At 52.8% G+C, this 22958-nt stretch overlaps 1 protein-coding gene across 1 annotated transcript in view; it reads left to right on the forward strand.

The window, feature by feature from the left end:
- The first annotated feature begins 4611 nt into the window (after positions 1-4611).
- Positions 4612-22958, forward strand: part of LOC146424144 (uncharacterized) — a 502567-nt gene continuing 484220 nt past the window's right edge. The window contains 4 exon segments of the mRNA XM_085043957.1: positions 4612-4684; positions 7262-7340; positions 7788-8893; positions 8964-9125. Coding sequence (XP_084900083.1) covers positions 7289-7340; positions 7788-8893; positions 8964-9125 — 1320 coding nt within the window. The 5' untranslated portion in view covers positions 4612-4684; positions 7262-7288.

A 22958-nucleotide genomic window follows, 5' to 3' on the forward strand; every position in this document is an offset into this window, starting at 1 on the left:
TGAAGATTTTTTATTATTAATAAATATAATAAAATTATTATTATAAAATTATAATTATGTAGTAATACAGTATTAACTCTGTATTACTATGACGATTTTAAATTATGATTAAACAATAACAATAGAGCACATATTTAGTGTTGTCACTATCTGTTGTGACACTTAGTAACACTCTAAGTGCATTTAGGTCTGGAAAGATCTTCATAAAGTAGATCTATTTATTATATAGATAACATTATATAATATATTCCCTCTATAATACTGTTTTTATATACAAGTAAAACCATATATAGTGTCACTATCTGTTGGAACACATTGCTTCAATAAATTACAATATTAAAGAATCTGGATAGTGCAAGCTTTTATTGATCTCAGCCAGACCTCTATATTGGTAAATCTCACGAGTTGTCAATCTGGGCTCGTCAACAGTCTCCTTGAACTCAACCAAACTTGCAGTGCTGAACTGGTTCTAATCACAATCTAAGCCCAGCTGCCCCAACCCCTGTGATCACAGAATCACAGAACGCCTTGGCTTGGAAGGGTCCTTAAAAATCCTCTTGTTCCAAGGCTGCTGCCGTGGGCAGGGACACCTTCCACTCTGCCAGGCTGCTCCAAGGCCCATGCAGCCTGGCCTGGAGCACTGCCAGGGATCCAGGGGCAGCCACAGCTTCTGTGGGCAGCGTGGGCCAGGGCCTCAGCAGCCTCAGAGCCCACAGTTTGTGCCACACCTGCGGCCTCAGCCCGCCCTGTGTCAGTGGGAGGCCACTGGCCCTGGTGCTGTCCCTGCAGGCCCTTGTAAACAGCCCCTGCAGGTCTCTGGTGGTGCAGGGACTGACAGGCCGCAGGAAGGTGCCCTGGAGAAGCCCTTGGAGAGCACTGGGGGCCAGCAGTGCCACCATCAGGGCAGCAAGCAGGGCCTGGCGCGGCCATCGGGGCGGGAGGGCACAGGGCGGGCGCTGAGGCCCTGCCGGCTGGAGCAGGGAGCTCTGCTGGGCGGCCGACAGAGAGCCGTGGGCTCCCACAGCTCTGCATCCCGCACGGCTGAGGCAGCTGCCCGGGCACAGCCGGCTGGGGACACGCACAGGGGGGACCCTGCTCCAGGGCCAGGCCAGGCCGCAGCAGGGAGCACCACATGGGGCTGCGCCCGGGGAGGGAACGGCTCTGCCAGGGACAGGGCTCAGGGAGCAGGGCAGCAGGGCTAGCAGGGCCCTCATCTAGGTGATCCAGTGACAGGGGGACACATGGCTGCAGTCACAGCCCGGCTGCCCTGCGGCAGGCCTGACAGGCACACAGGACGCAGGGCAGGCAGGAGCCCCCATCCTCTCTGCGCCACCTGAACACAGGGACCTAAGGGACAGGGGCAACGGCGACACCGCAAGCACCTCTCCAGTGGGACTAGACAGGGACAATGTTTACACGGCAGGCACCTCTCCCCTGGGACGATCCCACCTCCCCAGGGGCCCCGACACAACGGGGCTGAGGCTCTGCAGTGGGAACCCAGCGCCAATGACGATGGTGCTTCAGCCAGCACAGATGGACGTGTCCTCAAGGAGAAGCCGGCCCACACTCGAGGCACTTGGGCTGAGTGCTTAAGGGATCAAGAGCACAAGCAGCCACCTCCTCTATCCTTCCACCTGCAGGGAAGGATGAGGGAAAGAGCAGGAAATGCCAGCAGATCAGCACCCCTCTCCAAGTATGGCTTTCCCAAAGAAGCAGAATTCTGGGGATTTTTGAACGTGGGCTTGTCCACACAGCACCACTGCTGCTGGTGACAGACAGGGTCCACCTGTCTCAGAGGGGGAAAGGGATCTTTGTGCGGCAGATAGCAGGGCTCAAGGAAAAAGCTTCCAAGCAGAGTTGAGGAGGGAAAAGGATAAAAGCAGGCTTGCCAGAGAGAAGCCTGAGGGCAGAATGCGAGTGCTTGGGGAACTGTGTGCTACCGAGCTCCTCTGCTCTGCTGTCCCAGTGGAGGCAGGGGATGGAGATTCGTGCAGCAGCAAGGACACAGGAGTTCTTGATGGGCTAGAAACCACAGAAGAGCTTGAGAATGGCCACAGAGGGATTAGGGCTTTTCTCCCTCAAAAAGGTAGTGAGATCAACAGCTCAACTGAAGTGCTTCCATGCCACTTCATGCAGCATGGACAACAAAGTGCAGGAGCTGGAAGTCATTGCAGGGCAGGAAAAGTGTGACATAGCTGCCATCACAGATCCCTGTGGGATGAGTCACACACTGGAGTGCTGTAGCCAATGGCTCTAAACCCTCCAGAAGGGGCAGGCAAGGAAGGAGAGGCGCTGGGGTCACCTCTATGTAAGGGAGGGTTCCAACTGTCTGGAGCTTAATGATGGTGCTGATGGGGTTGTGTATTTCTGGGTAAGAATCAGGGGGCAGGCTGACAAGGCAGATATCATTCTGTGGGGTCTGTTATAAACCACCAGCGCAGCATGAAGAGAAACTCAAGATACTCCCTAAGCAGCTGGGAGAAATCTCACTGTCACTAGCCCTTTCTCTCTTAGGAGAAGTCAATTTAGCAGATGGAAGTGACCTTGAGTCTCGTGAGCAATTTTGGGCCCCTGCTATCTGTAAGGATTGATCAAAGAATCTAGTTCAGTCTCCGCATTTCTCATCAGAAACCACAGATGCAGGACTTAAGCTGGTGTGCAGAGAATGCTTTGTACCTCTCAAAGCAGGTACAGAAGGAATGCCTTGTGCCTGCCAAAGCTGGTACAGAATAAAGGCTTTATACCTGTCTCCCTGCCACCCACTATTGTGAAAGATCCATGAAGCAAGAAGGGACCACAAACCCACAGACTCCCTGCTACCCACTATTGTGAGGGGAGCTGCCTCCAAAGCTGACCATGCCTCGGACACTCCTCTCTTGGCATGTGTTGCCCTCCTTGTTCCCCCACTTTATACACTGAGCCTGATGTCCTGTGCTCTGGGATATCCCTGGGGTCACTTTTGGTCACCTGTGTCTCCTCCCAAGCTCCCATGGAATGCTGGGCTTACAGGTGGCACAAAGGGAACCTCCAGGAAGGAGGGTTCAGGGAGTCCCTGGGGCTGAGGAAAGGAGGCTTTGGGGACTGGGAGAGGCAGCAATGGGGCTCCAGGGGCTGCCAGGGTCAAGAAACAGGGAGGGTCTGGGGGCTGTGAGAAGGGGCAGATCCTGGAGCTGCAGGTTGGGAGACACGACAGTGCCTGAGGGAGCACAGGGAAAAAGGGGAATCCCTGGGAATTCCCGGGATCCCCTTTGGGACCACGCTGGGACGCCCTGGCACCCTCTGGGAATGGAATGGGATCCCCCTGGACCTCAGTAGGAGCCAAGATGAGCCCAGGCACTCCCAGGCACTCCCAGTATGACCCTGGTTACTTCCCCTCACTCCCTCTAGGATCCCTGTTGCTCCCAGTATGAACCCAGTTTTTCCCAGTCATTCCCTATTATTATGCAATTTGTCCCCAGTACAATCCCAGTTGCTCCCAGTTCCTCCCACTTCTACCCAGTGTGTTCCCAGTTCTCCCAGTTGCTGCTAGTATAATCCCAGTCATTCTCAGTTACTCCCAGCATGATCCCAGCATGGCTCCAGTTGCTCCCAGATGACCCAGCTGTGGTTCCAGCTTCTTCTGTTCACCCGTACTACGGTTCCAGTCAATCCCAGTATGATCCCAGTCACCCTCAGCGTGATCCCAGTCTCCCCCAGCATGGGTCCAGCTGCTCCCACTCTCATCCCCACATGGTCCCAGTTGCCCCCAGCATAGTTCCAGTTGTTTCCTGTTCCTCCCAGTCTGATCCCAGTTACACCCAGTGTCCCCTGGTATCATCCCAGTCCCACCCAACATGGTCCCAGTCATGCCCAGTTGTTCCCAGTGTAGACACAGTCACTCCCATTCACTCCCAGTTGCTCCCAGTGTGGTCCCAGTTCTGCCCAGCATGGTCCTGGTTGTTCCCAATGTGGTTCCAGTCAGCCCAGTATGGTTACAGACAGTCCCAGTATATCCCAGTTGCCCTCAGCATGCTCTTTGTCATGCCCAGTCACTCCCAGCAACCCCAGTAAGGTTCCAGGTGCCCCAGTACAGCCCAGTCATTGCCAGTATAATCCCACTACGATCCCAGAACAGCCCAGTCATTGCCAGTACGATCCCAGTATGACCCCAGTACGATCCCAGTACGATCCAGTCACTCCAGTGCTGCACTGCTGGGATCCCCCACCCCTCTCTGCGTTCCCCCTTCCCGCATCTCCAGGCTCCCCACAGGAGCCCCAAGGGCTGCAACTCCCTGCCCAGGCTCCCCAGCAAGGCCACTTTGGATCTGCAGCCCCCAGTTTTCCCTGTTTCCCTCTCCTTTTCCCCAGGCCGGGCTCCCCCTGTCCCCAGCGCTGGGCTGGGAGCAGCCGAAAGCCCCGCGCTGCCCATGCCGAGCTGTCCCGGCTGCATCCCCGCTCCTCCCGCGGCCTGCGAGCGACTCGGCAACGGCGGAGGAGGAGCAGGGAGGAGGAGGAGCGGGAGAAGGGATTGGGGCAAGGAGGAGAAGGAGGTGGGATTAGGGCGGGGAAGGAGGAGGAGAGACAGAGCGGGAGGAGAGGGGGGAAGAGGAAGAGGAGGGACAGAAAAGGATCGGTCAGGAACCGCGCGGTTTGGGTCTCCCTGAATTCGCAGCCCCCCTGGAGCATCGCCGCCCCCATCCCGCAGGTGAGCGGGGAGGGGGAGCTTGCCCCAAATATTCGGGGGGTCCCTGCGTTTGGGGTTTTTGGGGGATGTTTGGAGTTTTCGGGACTGCAAAGCCAAGCCGCAGCTGCCCCTCGGGGGGACATGAGGGGTTCCCCGGGAGGTGTTTTTAGGGGTCCCGGTGGCGGTGCGGGCAGAGCCCCGATGGGGGGCAGGGGGATGCGGGTCCCCCCGCGGTGGGGGTTGGGCTCTGCCCGGGCCCTCCAAGCTGTGCCCGGGGCCAGCGGGTGACCGGCGGGGGAGGGGGGGACAGCGGCTTTTGGGGAGCTCCGGGAGCCGCGGCTTGTCTAAGCAGAAGCGCAGGGAGAGGAGAGCGCCAGCAGCCCGGAGCGGGGAATCGGCGAGGGGCAATGCCTGGGATTGCTGGGAGCCCTGGTGGGGGAGTGTGGTGGCTTGGGGGCAGGATGGCCGGGAAAGGGGCTCAGGGCTCCCGGGTCCTGCAAGTGGCTACTCCCACTATGAGCCCAGTTGCCAACACCAGGCCCCCCCCCACCCCCCGCCCCATGTGGTTCCATTTTCCTCCTCACTCCCAGTATGAGCCCAGTCTATCCCAGTCTTTTCCTGGTCACTTCCCCTCACTCTAGGGTCCCTGTTGCTCCCAGTATGAACCCAGTCACTCCCACTCATTCCCTATTATGGTGCAATTTGCCCCCAGCACGGTCCCAGGTGCTCCCAGTTCCTCCGTCTTCTGCCCAGTGTGTTCCCAGTTCTCCCAGTTGCTGCTAGCATAGTCACAGTCACTCCCAGTACAATCCCAGTATGAGTCCAGGATGATGCCAGTCTCTCCCAGCAGGGCCCCAGTCACTCCCACTTGCCTCCAGTAGGTTCCCGGTTCCCCCCAGCACATTCCCAGTCTTTCCCAGTATGCTTCCAGTCACCACCTGCATGGCTTCAGGCACTCCCAGTATATCCCAGTTGCCCTGAGCATTCTCATAGTCATTCCCAGGCTCTCCCAGTTACCTCAGTATGGTTCAGTTGCCCCCAGGATTATCCCAGTCACTGCCAGTAGATCCCAGTTGTCACCAGCATGCACCCTGTCATTCCCAGTTGCTCCCAGTGTATCCCCAGTTGGCTCCCAGCATGGGTCTAGTAGCTCCCAGTAAGCCCCAGTCAGAGTCCATTGACACCCACTGTAATCCCAGTATGATCCCAGTTCCTCCCAGTATGATGCCAGTGGCCCCCAGTGTGATCCCAGTTGCTCCCTGTCAATGCCAGCATGAGCCCATTAGCTTCCAGTATGATCCCTGTGTCTCCCAGTCTCTCCCACTATATCCCAGTTGCCCTCAGCATGCTGCCAGTCATTCCCACTTCCTGCCAGTTGATTTCAGCATCATTCCAGTTGCCCACAGCCACTCCAAGTCAATTCCAGTATAATATCAGTCTCTCCCAGCATGGGCCCAGCTGCTCCCACTGTGATCCCACTATGATTGCAGTTGCCCCCAGCATAGTTCCAGTTGTTCCCAATTCCTCCCAGTATGATCCCTATTGCCCCCATTGGCTCCTACTATAGTCCCAGTCCTGCCCAGGGTGGCCCCAGACACTCTCAATTGCTCCCAGTTGTCCCCAGCATGGTCCCAACTGTTCCCAGTGTGATTCCAGTCAGCCCAGTATGGTTACAAACATTCCCAGTATATCCCAGTTGCCCTCAGCATGCTCCTAGTCATTCCCAGGCACACCCAGCTGCCCCAGTAAGGTTCTAGTTCTCTCAGAATGATCCTAGTCTTTCCCAGTTACTCCCAGTTGCCTCCAGCATGACCCCAGTTTCAGTCAGTTGCCCAAAGTATGGTCCCAGTTGCTCCCAGTATGATCCCAGTTTGTCCCAATGTGTCCCCAGTTTCCTCTCCACATGGTCCCAGTAAGCCCCAGTCAGGTGATGCAAATGCCCCTCGGGGGGACATTGGGGTGTCCCCAGGAGGTGTTTTTGGGGTTCCCATGGCGGTGCTGGCAGAGCCCTGGTGGGGGGTGGGGGGATGTGGATCCCCACCATGGTGGGGGTTGGGCTCTGCCTGGGGTCACGTGGGGACCATGTGGGACCCAGTGGGGGGTGGGGGACACTGGTTTTGGGGAGTCCTGGGAGAGCCATGGGAGGGGAGAATGGAGAGGGGCAATGGCAGAGCTGGGGAACCCCTGGCAGCGTGGTGAGAGAACAGGGGAGAGGGGATCCCTGGGACCCCCAAACCCATTGACTCCCCTAAGCAAGGACCCCAGAGAGAGGAGACCCCCAGAAGCCCAAAGTGGGGAACTTGGAGAGGAGGAACCCCTGGGATTGCTGGGACCTCAATCAGTCTGGGGAGAGTGGGGATGCTGGAGAGGGGAACCCCCAGTAGACATGGGACCCCTGCAGCCCTGACAGGGGGAAACCCAGAACCCCAGAGTGGAGAGGCCAGAGAGGGAGAACTGCTGGGAGAGTCTTTTCTGGGGCTGAATCCTGGTGGTCTGGAGGTTTTTATGAACCCCAAAGCCCTGGTGACTTCTAGAGATGAATTGGACAGGGTGACCTTCAAACCCAAGGTAGTCACTCCTTGTTTTTCTCCAAACCAGGATTTCCCATTCCCAAACCTCGGCTGGATGGAGGAGGAAGCTGTGAGGAAGAGGAAGATGCCCCAGGACCCCCAGGCAGGTGAGGAGGAAGTCACTGCCCCTTTCCCCCTCTCTTCTCCTCCATCTCCCAGCCCAGCATCGCCCCTGGCTGCAGGACAGCCCTGCTGCTGTTGGGGGATGGACTGGGGGGATCTCCTTCCCCTTCCCTCTGGCATGGAGGCAAATCCTGTCGCTGTTGAGCAGCTAGCAGAGTAATGAATGCATCAGTTCTCAGTGGCAAGAAGGAATGACTTTTATTGTTTTGATTTCATCACATATATAGAGTTCTCAAAAGTCACTCAGATTGGTCAGTTAGAAGCCTTCCCCCAGGCCTGATTGGCCAGGCCTGCACTGCCCAAGTTCTGGGACACTGTTCCAAAAACATCCAAACTTTATCTTTATTTACAGAACACAAGAAAACTTCTCATGGGAAAAACCTGTGCTAACCACAAAATCCCAAATCCTCTCCTTGTCCTTCCTCCCCCAGGCAGTGAGCTAAGGGTGGTGACCAGGGAGGACAAATCCTTGCAGCAGAACCTCGTGGAAGAGGCTGTTTTGAGCAGCTCCATGAGCCAGGAATTGAAGAGGGAGGAAAAGGCCCAGAGATGCTGCACAAGGAGGGACTGCAAACCCAGCCCAGGGTGCTCTGAGGAGCAAAGACCCACCCTGAGCCAGGAAGGCAACCAGAGCCTTAATCAGAGTTCAGAACTGCAGGTTCCTGAGCAGCTTCATGATGGGGAGAAGCCCCACAAGTGCTTGGAGTGTGGGAAGAGCTTCAGCCGGAGCTCCCACCTGATCATCCATCAGCGCATCCACACTGGGGAGAGACCTTATGAGTGTGAGGAATGTGGGAAGAGCTTCAGCCAGAACTCCCACCTGATCCACCACAAGAGGATCCACACAGGGGAGAAACCCTATGAGTGTGGGGAGTGTGGGAAGTGCTTCAGCCAGCGCTCCCGCCTGATCTGCCACCAGAAGATCCACACTGGGGAGAGACCCTATGAGTGTGGAGAATGTGGGAAGAGCTTCATTACCAGCTCCAACCTGATCATCCACCAGAGGATCCACACTGGGAAGAGGCCCTACGAGTGTCCCGAGTGTGGGAAGAGGTTTCAGACCAGCTCCCATCTCCTCCAGCACCAGGTGATTCACACAGACGAGAGGCCCTTCCGCTGCCCTGAGTGCAAGAAGGGCTTCAAACAGAACTCCACCCTCATCAGGCACTGGCGGATCCACACTGGGGAGAGACCCTATGAGTGTGGGGAATGTGGGAAGAGCTTCAGCGAGAGCTCCAGCCTGGTTGTCCACAAGAGGATCCACACTGGGGAGAGACCCTACAAGTGTTCCAAGTGTGGGAAGAGGTTTCCAACCTGCTCAGAGCTCCTCCAGCACCAGGTGATTCATACAGATGAGTGGCCCTTCCGCTGCCCTGAGTGCAGGAAGGGCTTCAGACAGAACTCCCACCTCATCACCCACCAGCGCATCCACACTGGGGAGAGACCCTATAAGTGTGGGGAATGTGGGAAGAGCTTCAGCCAGAACTCCCACCTGATCCACCACAAGATGATCCACACAAGGAGAGACCCTACGAGTGTTCGAGTGTGGGAAGAGGTTTCCTACCAGCACCCATCTCCTGGAGCACCAGGTGATTCACACAAATGAGAGGCCCTTCGGCTGCCCTGAGTGCAAGAAGGGCTTCAAACAGAACTCCCACCTCATCACCCACCAGCGCATCCACACTGGGGAGAGACCCTATGAGTGTCCCGAGTGTGGGAAGAGCTTCTCCAGGAGTTCTCACTTGACCAAACACCAACGGAGCCACCAGTAAGGGAATCCATGCGAGTGCCCTGAGTGCAGGAAGAGCTTCATGTGCTGCTCCAACTTCATCCCCCATCAGAGGACCCACACTGGGAAGAGCCCTGGTGACCCTCACTCGCAGGGACCCACACTGCGAAGACACCTGGCTGGTGGCTTCCACGTTCTCCTGATTCCCTGTGGCCACCTGGACAAACACAGGGGCAGGAACATCCATCAGGACTCATATCGACACTGGAAATTCATTGGGAAGAGCTGATTTATTAAATTTACACCCTAAAAAATCTCACCTGCTGTGTAATAGTTTCTTCTGCTGTCATCAAGCAATGCTGGGTGATCTTGGAGGTCTTTTCCAATCTAAATTCCTTCTTCATCCTATCAGAACAACCAAAATTGAAGTAAAATAAAGGAAATGAAACAAAGAGATGTAAAGCTGCACCATTTTACTGAGTGACTTGGGGAATTGGGAGTTAATTTGTGTGGTGGTTTTGATTGGGCCAAAGCATCAGTGAAGTGTTTTTAACATCTAGGGGAAATTTAGCCCCTCAGAAGCTGTTCTAGTAGGCCTAGTGAGGTGTCTGAGGTGTGGGGTGTGGACAAAGATGGCTCATGTGTGTCATGAGTGCAAGTTTGGAAGTTTTTGCATGGTCCAGCTGGCCAATTTCTGATGGCTCTGAGGTGATGGCATGTGTGGCCGAGTTTGGGCCAATTGGAGGTGCTGGTTACACCTCTGTGAAAACATATTTAAGAAAAATTCAAAACAAAGCAGGCGCGCACTTCTTCCACTTCTTTGTAGTTGGAGGAGGAGGAGGAGGTGGAGGTGAAAATATGTAGAGGGAGAACAGCATGGAGAGTGCCAAGGTCAGTGAAGAAGGTGGGGGAGGAGGTGCTCCAGTTTTGGAGCTGAAAACCCTCTGCAAGCCACAGTGAAGGCCATGGGGGGGGCAGGAGGTCCCCCTGCAGCCCATGGAGTCCACAGGAGTGCAGAAATTCTGCCCACAGCCCACGCCAGAAGGGCAGGTGGATGCCTGGAAAAGACTGTGAACCAGTGGGAGTCTCATCTAAGAGTTAAAACTGCAAAGGCCTTGCAAATGAGAGAAAGGCCTTGCTCCTGGCATGGAAGCAGCCTGGCCTCAGCTCAGGAGAGTCTGCACAGCACCCTATGGACAAAAGAATTCATGTTGCAGCAGAATTCGGGCAGGATGTTGCTTGTGAGATTGGACCCACGCCAAAGAAGTTCCCAGAGGACTGTCTCTCATGGGAAGGACCCCTGGCTAAGTAGAGAACCTCTTTTCCTGATTGGGCTGACCAGAGAACCCCTCAACTTGCCCCTGTCTGTGTTGCTGGTTTGGAGAGAGGGAAGGGAGGGTGAGTGCAGAGACTGCTTCTTAAGAGGGTGGGGGTGAGAGCAGAAAACTGTCTGGGGAGAGAGAGAAACAAGTAGAGATAAAGAGTATTTGTAGTAGAAGAATTGTGGTGATGAGTAAATTTGAGAATCTGCTCTGTGGACTGAAAAGAGACCCCACACCCTGCCCCCCCACCTGGCTTGTGGATTATAAAGGAGGAAAGGGGGTGAATACTGTAGGTTCTTAAGAGGGAGGAGGGAGTGAACAAAAAACTGTATGAAAAGTTTATTTTTGCCTGCATTTATCCTCCAACTCTGTTAGGTAATTAAACACTTTTTGCAACATTAAGCTTGGAGCCTGGTTGCCCTGTTTGCGTGTGTCCTCCTGGCAATGTCCAGTCTCAAACCCATGACACCAAAGTACCCCAAATCCATCCTAAAATCCACCCCCAAATTCCCTTGAATTCCCCCAAAATACACCCCAAATTTACTCCAAATCCCCCAAATCCCCGCAATTCCCCCTAAATTCCCCAAAATCTACCCAAAGTCCTCCCCAAATTCCCCCGAAATTCCCCCCAAATAGCTTTTATTGGTGTGGTTGGGAGAGAATTTGGGGATTTTTTGGGGTGGAATTTTGATTTTGGGGATTTTTAGAAGGAATTTTGGGGGTTTGGGGCAAAAGATTTTTGGGACGATTTTTGGGGTATTCTGGGGAGGATTTGGGGTATTTTGGGGAGGATTTTGGTGTGGATTTTGGGGTGGATTTTGTGAGTATTTCAGGTGGATTTTGGGATTTTTTGGGGGGGGATTGGGGACTTTTTTTGGGATTTGGGGTTTTTTTTAGCAGGTTTTCCAGTTCAGGGAATTTGGGGGTTTTTTGTTTGTTTGGGTTTTTTTTTAATTTTGGGATTTTTCAGGGTTTTTTTTTTTTTTTGCTTTCTCTTGTTTGTTTGTTTTGCTTGGTTTTGGGGTTTTTAGTTATTTTGGAGTTTTTGGGGCTTTTTAGGGTTTTCTTTGGGTTTTTGGGGGATTTTTTTTGATTTTGGGCTTTTTTGGGTTTTCTGTTCAGGGAGGTTTTTGGGGGGATTTTTGTTTTTTTAAACTTTTGGAGGTTTTTTTCGGTGTGTTTTGGGATTTTTGGGGTGGATTTTCTGGGTTTTCCAGTTCAGGGGGTTTTGGGGTTTTGTTGGGGTTTTGTTTTCAGGGGGTTTTGGGGTTTTGTTTTCAGGGGGTTTTGTTGGGTTTTATTTTAAGTTTTTGGGAGGTTGTTTGAGGGGGTTTTTTAGGTTTTGGGGTCCTTTTAGGGTGTTTTGGGGGGGATTTTTTTTTTATTTTGGGTTTTTGGGGGGATTTTGGGGTTTCTTTAGAGTTTTCCAGTTCATGAGCTTTTGGGATTTTTTTGGGTTTTTTTTCTTCAGGGAGTTTTGGGTTTGTTTTTTTAAATTTTGGGATTTTGGGGGGTTTTGGGGTATTTTTTGTTTGTTTTCTTGGGGGTTTGGGGGGGATTTTTGGGGAGGGAATTTTTGGAGGCGGGGGTTGCATTTTTTCCTGCATTTTTATTTGGATTTTTGTGTGGATTTTTTGGATTTTTTTAAGGTTTTCCAGCTCCGTTTTTTGAGGGTTTTAGGCTGGATTTTTGGGTTATTTTGGGGTGTTTTTTGGGGTTATTATTGGTTTTTCAGGACTTTTCCTCACCGTTCAGCAGAGCCCAATGAGCTTTGTGTCCCTGGAGGAGCCCAGGGCTGTGATTTCTGTCACCATCATAGCTGGGAGGAGTTAAGGGAAAAACACAACGAAATTAAAAAAAAAAAAAAAAGGGGAAAAAACCCCAAAAATGGAGAGTTTGAGACCAAAATTGGAGAGACAAACCCCAAAAATGGAGAGTTTGATTCCAAAAATGGAGAAAAACCACAAAAATTGGGAGTTTGAGCCCAAAAATGAAGAAAAACCCCAAAAATGGAGAAAGAAACACCCAAAATAGAGAGAAACACCAAAAAAATTAGGGAAAAAACCCAAAAAATGAGGGTTTGAACCCAAAAATTGAGAGAAAAATCCCAAAATGAAGAGAAAAACCCCAAAATGGAGAGTTTGACCTCAAAAATGGAGAGTTTGAGTCCAAAAACATGGAGGATTTCCTCAGGGAAAATGGCCATGAGGAGTTGAACCTAATGCACATCCCAGAGCTGATGGACTTGTTCGAAAATATATCAGGTTAAAAATTTTGTATAACTTTAGTCAAAGGTTTTGTTTGTCTTTATTCCCTGCCAAAACAGGAATTTCAGGTTTCGTTCCAAGGCATTGTTCTGCCAGGTGAGGTCTGGTGGACTCAGCATATCAACAGACTGGGAGGAACATAAAGATAAAGAAAAAGATAAAATAAAGTTAAAGATAAAGATAAGATAAAGATAAAGATAAAGATAAGGATAAGGTAAAGTAAGATACCCTAAGATAAAGGAAATCAGCAGAGCATCAGCAGGACATCAGTGGATATCTAAAACCCAAGACCACCTCCAGCAGGGGTGAAGACATCCTGGCCCAGGAAGGAAACTGAAGAATGAAGAATCTAATTAACATCAGAGGCGAGGAGATTCAGATCCAATGAGAAACTGAATACTGGGCGTTTGCTCAACTATAGACCAATGAACACTGACCCAATGCTTTCCTATGTATTTTTACTGTATAAAATATCTGAAAATCAGGTAAAAGCCATGTATCATGGAATGATTCTCTCTGCACAGCTGGGCTATGTGTGGATGAGATGATTTCTGTGGAACGTCCTGGCCAGAACAACGTCCAGGTCAGATAATAAAGTAACGCCTTGACTCTCTAACATTGAAAATGTTTTGGAGGGTTTTTGTTTTTCCCGCAGATTCAGTGACAATATGAAAACTTCTACATGTGGCGCCCAAGGTGGGGCAGCAGTGATGGCTTAGATGTGTGAGACTCCACAGCAGCAGAGTGTCTGACAGCGGGAGCAGGAGAGGTGACAGGGACGAGAAAATCTCGGAGCCTGGAAGGTTGAGTCGGCCGCTCAACCCTCTGTGTGGTAAATGAGTGGATAGCGAATGTTGGCTTTTGCAGATATGAATTTAGCATTTAGAAGTGATAAGGTACTGTGTAAAGTAGCACTAGGATAAAATGTAGTATAAAATAGAATATCTCTGTTCCCAAGAGTGACTTTGGAGGGAGAGCAGAGCCTTCCTGCAGTGCCCTCAGGAGATGCCCTTTGCTGCTGGAACTGCTGTGGTGGAGGCCAGCTGTGTCCCAGCAGTGCCCATGGCCTGTCCCTGCCTCTGCTCACAGCACGGCCATGCAGCAGGACTGTGACCAAGCTGCCAGAGCACTCAGGCCTTACAGCCACAGAAGGGCTGGGAAGGGCAGTGGGGAGTTGGGAAGAGCAGAGTTGGAAAGAGCAAGCATACTGCTCCCTGGCTGTGCTGCTGTGCTGGGACTCTTTTCTCTCTGTCTCTGCACGTTGGCCCTGCCATCAGCTTTCCTATGGCATCAGATGAAGGATATTGGACAAACAAGTCAATGCAAGGCCCTTTATTTTATTTAAATCCATAGCACAGTCCCTCATTTGCACAGTCTCTGAGTACAATTTAATAGGTAAACAGTCAATTAAAAAACAGGATTGAATCATAAAATTTAGTTGCACACCCATTTTGAAGAATAAAAAAATAAAACAGAACAACTACCATAACTACTGCCAATAACCTGTGCAGGCAGGCTGGGTCTAATAACTTGCATTAAGAGTGATGTGCAGAAGGATAAGGGAAGTTTTTCACTTCTAATAAGCATCAAGTTTTTGGTTTCCACAGGGTATTCCTGAGCTCCTGGTTCCTCAGGCTGTAAATGAGAGGGTTCAATACTGGAGGCACTACTGAGTGCAGAACTGACAGTGCCAGATCCAGGGATGGGGAGGAGAGGGAGGGAGGCTTCAGGTAGGCAAATGTGCCAGTGCTGAGAAACAGGGAGACCACAGCCAGGTGAGGGAGGCATGTGGAAAAGGCTTTGTGCTGTCCCTGCTCAGAGGGGATCCTCAGCACAGCCCTGAAGATCTGCACATAGGAGAAAACAATGAACACAAAACAACCAAGTGCTAAGGAGGTAGTGAAAACAGAGACCTCCAATTCCCTGAGTTTGGAGTGTGCACAGGAGAGCTTGAGGATGTGTGGGATTTCACAGAAGAACTGGCCCAGGGCATTGCCCTGGCCCAGGGGCAGGGAAAATGTATTGGCTGTGTGCAGCAGAGCAATGAGAAAGCCACTGGGCCAGGCAGCTGCTGCCATGTGGGCACAAGCTCTGCTGCCCAGGAGGGTCCCATAGTGCAGGGGTTTGCAGATGGACACAGAGCAGTCATAGCTCATGATGGTGAGGAGACAATACTCTGCTGTGATGAAGAAAAGAAAGAAGAAAGCCTGTGCAGCACATCCTATGTAGGAGATGTCCCTGGTGTCCCAGAGGGAATTGTGCATGGCTTTGGGGACAGTGGTGCAGATGGAGCCCAGGTCAGTGAGGGCCAGGTTGAGCAGGAAGAAGAACATGGGGTGTGCAGGTGGTGGCCGCAGGCTACAGTGCTGATGATGAGGCTGTTGGCCAGGAGGGCAGCCAGGGAGATGCCCAGCAAGAGGCAGAAGTGCAGGAGCTGCAGCTGCTGCGTGTCTGCAAATGGCAGGAGGAGGAAGTGGCTGATGGAGCTGCTGTTGGACATTTTCTGCCTCTGGCCATGGGGACCTGTTGATGGAGAAAAGGACAGTGACAAGTCAGGACAGGCTGCTTTGAGCCAAACCACTGCCATTCCCTGCAGGCTGTCCTGCTGGGACTCATCCACCCTCGTTCCTTCTCTGGGAAAACCTTCATCCAGGTCCCTGCCTGAGCTCCACTTGTGCTGTCTGAGTGTGCCATGAGCAGCCAGGCCTGTGCATGGGGCTCTCCAGGAGCCATCCCTGCCCTGCTGCCCTGGGTTTGTGGCCATTGGCATTGGGACAAGGCTGGGTATTCAGGATTTGTCAGTGGAATCACTCCTAAAGTAGAAATATTTGGTAGCATTTTTACTCCCAGTTTTACAGGATATGGAAGGCAGGAAAGAGATGAAGGAATTGTTTTCCTCCCCTTACACCATTCCTGGTTCTCTGAGGTCAGAAATCCCCAGCACTTCTGCTGCACTCAGAGCTTGCCACTGAGAGATGTGAGAGGCAAAGGAATTCCCTGTGGCTCAGGGCAAGGTGAGGGGCTGGATGGGCTTGTTCCCAACTGCCCTGGGTTTGCACCTTTGGCTACAATCAGAGCACAATCCCATTCCTGTGTCACCTTGATAAGAAACCAGACCCTGAAGACAGCAGAGGGATCAATGTATGTCTCACCCTCTCCAAAGGTCTCTCAGCAAGGTCTCAGCACTCCCTTCTGTCCAGGACACTCAGGGTGCCCTTGGCAAACCCAGCAGCATTATACTTTGGTGTTGGGCCAGGGCGCAGGGAACCTGGCCCTTGGCTTGCTTTTCTCTTTGCTTTTCTCCCTGGTGGGAGGGGATGGAAAGGGGGCTTAGGCAGGATGCTCCCCCTCACCTGCGCGGTGAGGACTCCCCTGGCCCATCCCAAAGTACTGAGGGTTGGCTTGATACTCCTTTCTTGGGCTGGAGAAGAAAAATAGGTTTTGATGTCTAAGAGCAGGTTTGCAGAATGACCAATGGCAGCTCCCCTGATGCACTAAGAACTCCTTCCCCTGCCAGAGGAGCATCAACCATCAGCTGGCGGGGCGTGGAGAGGACACCTGGCCCCACAGCACTTGCCCAGCCCTGTCAGATGCTCACAGCACCAGACTCCGCTCTCCCTGCTCTGGGCTTTGCTGATCTGGAGCTACTCTCCAGCTGCTGACATGCTTCTCCAGCTGAGGAACGAGTTCTCAGTGCATCAGGGGAGCATGATGTGGCCAAGTGGACTCCGGGGTCCCTGTGGTCCTCCCCAGCCTGGAAGCATGTTTCAGGCAGCTCAGCTACTTTTTGCTGTGGGAGAAAAAAATGTGGCCAGGTGCATCTCTGCTGGGAGCTGCTGCTGCCGCTTTGTGCTGCTTGGAGCACAGAGCTGCTCCTTTATGCACTTGAGGGGGTCAGGGAGGGAAGTGTGGTGCACAAGAGCAGGGACAGCCTGGTGAGGGTGACAGGCACTGTGTGGGAGCCAAAGGCTGGCTGGTGTGGAAGGCTCCATGAGCTACACCAGCTGATGGAAAATTTGTTCCTCTGCTGTAAAGTGCCAGAGTTGCTTGGATGGAGGCTCTTTAATTTCCTCCCCACTCATCCTAGTGATGAAGTCCCCATTAGCTGATCAGTGGAGGGTGCCCATGCTGGGCTCCCAGGGAGAGGCAGATTCTGTGTGCAACAGCTCTGTGGGACAAGGCTGGAGCTGCTCAGCAATGTGGAGAACCTTTCCAGCCTGCCTGTTCATGGGAAACCAGAGTCCTCTAAAGCCTGGCTCCTTTCTAAAGGTGGTGGTTGTTCACTGTTACATTTACTGATGAGACTCTAGCATAGCTATATTTACCTCTGCTGTGACCAGTGTTGCAGACAGTCCCGCTAGCTGCACTTTGGCAGCTGAAACTGCCCACCCACTTGTAACCATTGATGGAAGATGTTGGGGTTTTGAGTGTTCTGGACTAAAAGCAATAATAACTAGTGCCTTAATGCAGGCTGCCTCTCGTCTGCTCTAGCCTTGTGTATAGAAGTGGGAGCCAGGCTCCAAGTCCTTTTCAAATGTGATTGGACTTACTCCGTTGAAGCAACAAAAATGAACTCCATCATGTATTTACAATGTAAGGATCTTTATAACAACAACAATCTGTAGAACGTATTTACATAAGAACCTATCTAACAACAATGTAGAAAACGTATTTACAGACGATAACACTATCTAAAATCTACACAGTGAAACAACTGAAGAACTCTTTCAAAAAACGTATGTACAGGTGGGTGTCATCCACGCCTCAGATCGCCGTCAGTCCTGGAAGAAAAGCAAGCAGCACGGTCACTGCAGTCAGGCCCTGAGGGTTTGTTCCCTGTGCCCCCAGGCTGGCACATGCTGGCAGAGCAGGACTGTGCCGCCAGCACTGAGCCCGGCTGGGGCTGGGAGCTGGGCCCAGGTGCTGGGACGGGGCTGGCATGGCCCAAAGCAAGCGCAGGGCAGGCCAGGGGTGGTGCTTGTGCCACCAGAATGCAGGGATGCCCCGGGTCCCCGTGTGCCTGAGCAGGGCCACCCAGCCCAGCCCCAGCCTGGCGGCAGGGGAGCCACTGTGCCTGTAGGCAGGGCATGGGGAGCACGTGCCTGTCCTGCTGCCTGTGTCGGTCTTCATCCCAAGACCATGTCCTCCTCCTCATCTTTCTGGTCGACTTCCATGTCCTCAACACAATCTTCCGTTTCCACCTCCATTTGTTCCTCCGTCTCCTCCTCGTCCACCTCCATGTCTTCGTCCATCTCCTCCTCATCCACCTCCATCTCTTCCTCTATCTCCTCCTTATCTACCTCCATCTCTTCCACTCCGTTCTCCTCTAGATCTATATCCATTCTTTCCTCTTCATCAATCTTTCTGTCGACTTCCATCTCCTCTTCATGGTCTCTGACATCCTGCACAGGGAGCAAAACCTCACAGTGTCCCACAGCATCCCCTCAGAGCTCCAGCCCGCCCGGGCTCTCAGGGAGTGTCCACCTCCATGGAATGGCACTGTACCTCCATTGGGACAAATGGGAGCATCTGGCAGGGATGGATGGCAAAATCCAGGCAGCAGGGAGCGTTCAGGACTGACGGCACTATCGGGGAACACGTGAGAAGCAGGGTGACAGGGGTGCTCTAAGAGCAGGGTGAAGCATGTGCTCACACAAGGGCGACTGGTTGTGTTGTGCCCTTGGCTGGGCGATGGCAGTCCCAGCTGGAACACCAACTGTGACATGACAGCAGATCCAGGACCACACCCCTGTGGACCATGGAAACCACAGAATGATTGAATCCCTGAATGGTTTTCCTTGGGATGGACCCTGAAGATCATCTTGTTCCAAGCTGAGCAAGCTCCCAGCAGAGCAGGTTGCTCAGAGTGCTGTCCCAGCTGGCCTTGGGCTGTTCCCAGGGGTGAGGCATACACAGCCCCTGTGCACAGCGTGGGCCAGTGCCTCACCACCCTCAGTGTAAAATACCAGAGTCCTAAAATTCAACCCAAATCAGCCTCATTGGCCCCTTGGCCAGGCCATGGGTCCATACCCAGCTCAGGTCAGAGCTCCCTGTGCTCCCACAAGCACAGAGCCCAAAGCAAACCCTGACCAAGGGGACACAGCATCTCAGTGTCTGTGCCACGCTGGCTCCCTCCACCCTGGGGTGCCACAGGGCAAAGATTTTCCCAAAGCATTTCCCGGTCCTGGGCACAGGAGACGCTGCAAAAGCCAGAGGCCCCACTTCTGACACAGAGGTACCTCTGTGGCCCTGCAGCCCAGTTAAAGGAGATGGACAAGTCATACAAATCTTCAGGGTGTTTATTGTCAGGATAGAAATTCCTTTATATAAAAGAAGAGTTTAAAAACAGCACTCCCTTGCTCTCAGAAATAAATATACATATATATATACACACACACATAGATATTGATAGAAAAAATAATTACGATTCTGCTATGTGATTATAAAACAAAACAAGATTAATACCAATCTCCAAACTACTCTGCCAAACCAGTGCAAGGGGATCTAAGAATTCCTGCCGCCCACCTTGCCTTGGGAGCCTAGCTGGGCATCAGACTGGGCATCAGGCATCCTCCTGCTGCCTGCACCGCCCAGCTCTCCTTGCCCCACCACTTGCTAGCAGATGCTGGGACAACAGAAGCTCTCGGGGTGCCACCACCGTAGGTTTCTTCTCTTGCAAAGCAGCCTGCCAGGCTCTGGGGCGGCTGTGCCATCCAAGTCACTCTGCGGGACACCAGGTGTCACATCTGTCCAATGACCTGCCTGCCCACACAGCTGCTCCCCCTCAGCCCAGACCTACCAAAGAACGACAACTGAACCCCTCGGCTTCGCAGCGGGGGCTTTGCTGGATTTGCCCAAAGGACTCCACCAGGAAGACGTGCTCCTCCAGCGCTGGTGAGGCCATGGCCCACTGAGAGTTCATGTCTGCCCGCTGGATTCCCACAGCACAGATCTCGATGCCAGCGTTTTGCAACAAAATTGCAAACTCTTTGTTGCAAACTGCCATGGAATAACCAGGACCCAGGCGTTTTTGGGCACAGGATTGCCTGCCGTCCTCATGTTGCATTCTGTTCTGTGTGCAGCACCCATTGCCCCAGCAACCCACACAGCAGTCCCCATCCCTCACGGCTCATGCTCTTCTCCATGAAAATCACTTTCTGATCGTCCTTCCAAAGCCACAAGACCCCAGCTGTGTGATGCTTGAGGGTGTTGTGGCACATGTTGCATTTTCCCAGCCACAGCAAGGCTCTCCAGTTGGTGTTCCCTGGCAATGGAAAGGAGGGAGATGAGTAGCCCCTGGTCCCCCAGCCTTAGCAGGGTACACAGAGCAGCCAAGCAACAGCTTGAGCCTGGCAAAGCAGCCCTAGTGCCCCAGCAGGTGATGCAAAGCTTTCAGCCTGATGATGAGCTCCATCTATCCTCCATCTATGCCTTCTTCCATCCATGCATGCATGCGTGCATCCATGCCCAGGTGATGGCTCAGGGAGCTCCCCTCAGCTCCGGGGTGCCCGGGAGCAGGGGGTGCCCACAGCCCAGTGCTCCTTAGCGCTGGTGTCTGGTGCCACCTGGTGCAGTGCCATTGGTGAGGCTCTGCAGGGCCACGCAGGCTGGGCCCTGCTCCCAGATGGAATGCCATGGGAAAGAGCCTGGTGGGATCTGTCTCTACAAATACCAAGTGTGTATGGAGCTCAGAGTGGGACCGCTCTGGGCACAGGTACCCCCAACACAGCGCTCGCTCCCACACACCTCCAGGCCAGGCAACCTGGAGCAAGTGGAAACCACAACTCTGCAGATGCTGCATGTGCCCAAAGTGAATAGAAAGAGAGCTGGGGTGTGAAAAATAAAGATTGTTTATTTACAGAAGAGCACCAACAAAAATGAACTCCAGAACATATTTACATTGTAAGAAAATTTATAACAACAAAAATCTATAGAACGTATTTACATAAAAGCCTATCTAACAGCAACGAATTGAACGTATTTACAGAAGATAATGCTACCTAAAATCTACGTAGAAAAAAACAACTGAAGAACTCTTTCAAAAACGTATATACAGGTGGGTGGCATCCACGCCTCAGATCGCCGTCAGTCCTGGAAGAAAAGCAAGCAGCACAGTCACTGCAGTCAGGCCCTGAGGGTTTGTTCCCTGTGCCCCGAGGCTGGCACACGCTGGCAGAGCAGGACTGTGCCGCCAGCACTGAGCCCGGCTGGGGCTGGGAGCTGGGCCCAGGTGCTGGGACGGGGCTGGCGTGGCCCAAAGCAAGCGCAGGGCAGGCCGGGGGTGGTGCTTGTGAATCCACCAGAATGCAGGGATGCCCCGGGTCCCCGTGTCCCTGAGCAGGGCCACCCAGCCCAGCCCCAGCCTGGCGGCAGGGGAGCCACTGTGCCTGTAGGCAGGGCATGGGGAGCACGTGCCTGTCCTGCTGCCTGTGTCGGTCTTCATCCCAACACCATGTCCTCCTCATCTTTCTAGTCAACTTCCATTTCTTCAATATAATCTTCCATTTCAACTTCCATCTCTTCCTCTATCTCCTCCTCGTCCACCTCCATATCCTCCATCTCCTCCTCCTTGTCCACCTCCATGTCTTCCTCCATCTCCTCCACATCTATCTCCATATCTTCCTCTCCGTTCTCTTGTAGATCTACCTCCATCTCTTCTTCTTCATCAGTCTTTCTGTCAATTTCCATCTCCTCTTCATGGTCTCTGACATCCTGCACAGGGAGCAAAACCTCAGAGTTGGTCCCTGTCCCACAGCATCCCCTCAGAGCTCCAGCCCGCCCGGACTCTTAGGGGGTGTCCACCTCCATGGAATGGCACTGTACCTCCATTGGGACGAATGGGAGCATCCTGCAGGGATGGATGGCAAAATCCAGGCAGCAGGGAGCGTTCAGGACTGACGGCACTATCGGGGAACACGTGAGAAGCAGGGTGACAGGGGTGCTCTCAGAGCAGGGTGAAGCACGTCCTGACTCAAGGGCGACTGGTTGTGTTGTGCCCTTGGCTGGGCGATGGCAGTCCCAGCTGGAACACCAACTGTGACATGACAGCCGATCCAGGACCACACCCCTGTGGACCATGGAAACCACAGAATGATGAAATCCCTGAATGGTTTGCCTTGGGATGGACCCTGAAGATCATCTTGTTCCAAGCTGAGCAAGCTCCCAGCAGAGCAGGTTGCTCAGAGTGCTGTCCCAGCTGGCCTTGGATGTTCCCAGGGGTGAGGCATCCATAGCCTCCGTGCACAGCCTGGGCCAGTGCCTCAGCACCCTCAGTGCAAAATACCAGTCTCCTTAGACACCAGCTAAATTGACCCCCTTGCAGTTGAAAGTCATTCCCCCTTCTCCTCTCCCCACATCTTTCCCAGTGGTCCCTGCAAGTCCTGCATGGCCGCAGTGAGGCTTTCCCATGGCCTTCTGCACCCTGAGCATCCCCAACTCTGTCTTCATGGGAGCTTAGAAAGTCAAGCAAAACAGGCAGAAGCACTGCTGGGCTCCTTCTTTCTCCACTCTGGCCACTACCTTCTCCTTCCCTGAGCCCTAGGTGTGGGTGTAAGTCCTTTCCTAGTCTGCCACTTCTGCAAGCCACACGAGTCATTTTGATCCTGGAAACCTCAGCAAGACATACTTTATTTTTTCCTTTCCAGTACAAACACTTTTTCAGCTTTTAAAATCTGAACAAATAGACAAGGTTTTAAAAATAATAGGACACAGTCTTTTAACAGGATCGCTTATCAAGTGCCTCAGAAAGCTGCCCATGCAAGGACAACCCTGTGGGCACCATTTCCTTACTCTGCAAGCAACTTAAAAAAATGCCCAGTTTTGTACCAAGTTCCTTTCACTTTTTAAACATGAAGAGCTGAGAGCTGAAATAACAAAGTGTCCATACCTTCAAGTGACTAGTCAGGAATAGTCCAAAGATAGCACCATTTTCCGGAAGGTCAGACGTCTTCCTTGTCCTAGTTTTGTTATGGGCACTCCTGGCTCCCTCTTTTCTGGGGAAGCTCTTCCTGCTCACCCACTCTAAGGCAGCCCTGGCCAGGGCCCAGGGAACCTGTCCCTTGGCTTGCTTTTCTCTTTGCTTTTCTCCCTGGTGGGAGGGGATGGAAAGGGGGCTTAGGCAGGATGCTCCCCCTCACCTGCGCGGTGAGGACTCCCCTGGCCCATCCCAAAGTACCGAGGGATGGCTTGATACTCCTTCCTTGGGCTGGAGAAGAAAAGTAGGTTTTGATGTCTAAGAGCAGGTTTTGCAGAATGCCCAATGGCAGCTGGAGCTCATTCCTCAGC

This window comes from Lichenostomus cassidix, unplaced genomic scaffold (genome assembly GCF_008360975.1).
Source record: "Lichenostomus cassidix isolate B80296 unplaced genomic scaffold, HeHo_3.0 HiC_scaffold_42, whole genome shotgun sequence".
Taxonomy (NCBI): Eukaryota; Metazoa; Chordata; class Aves; order Passeriformes; family Meliphagidae; genus Lichenostomus; species Lichenostomus cassidix.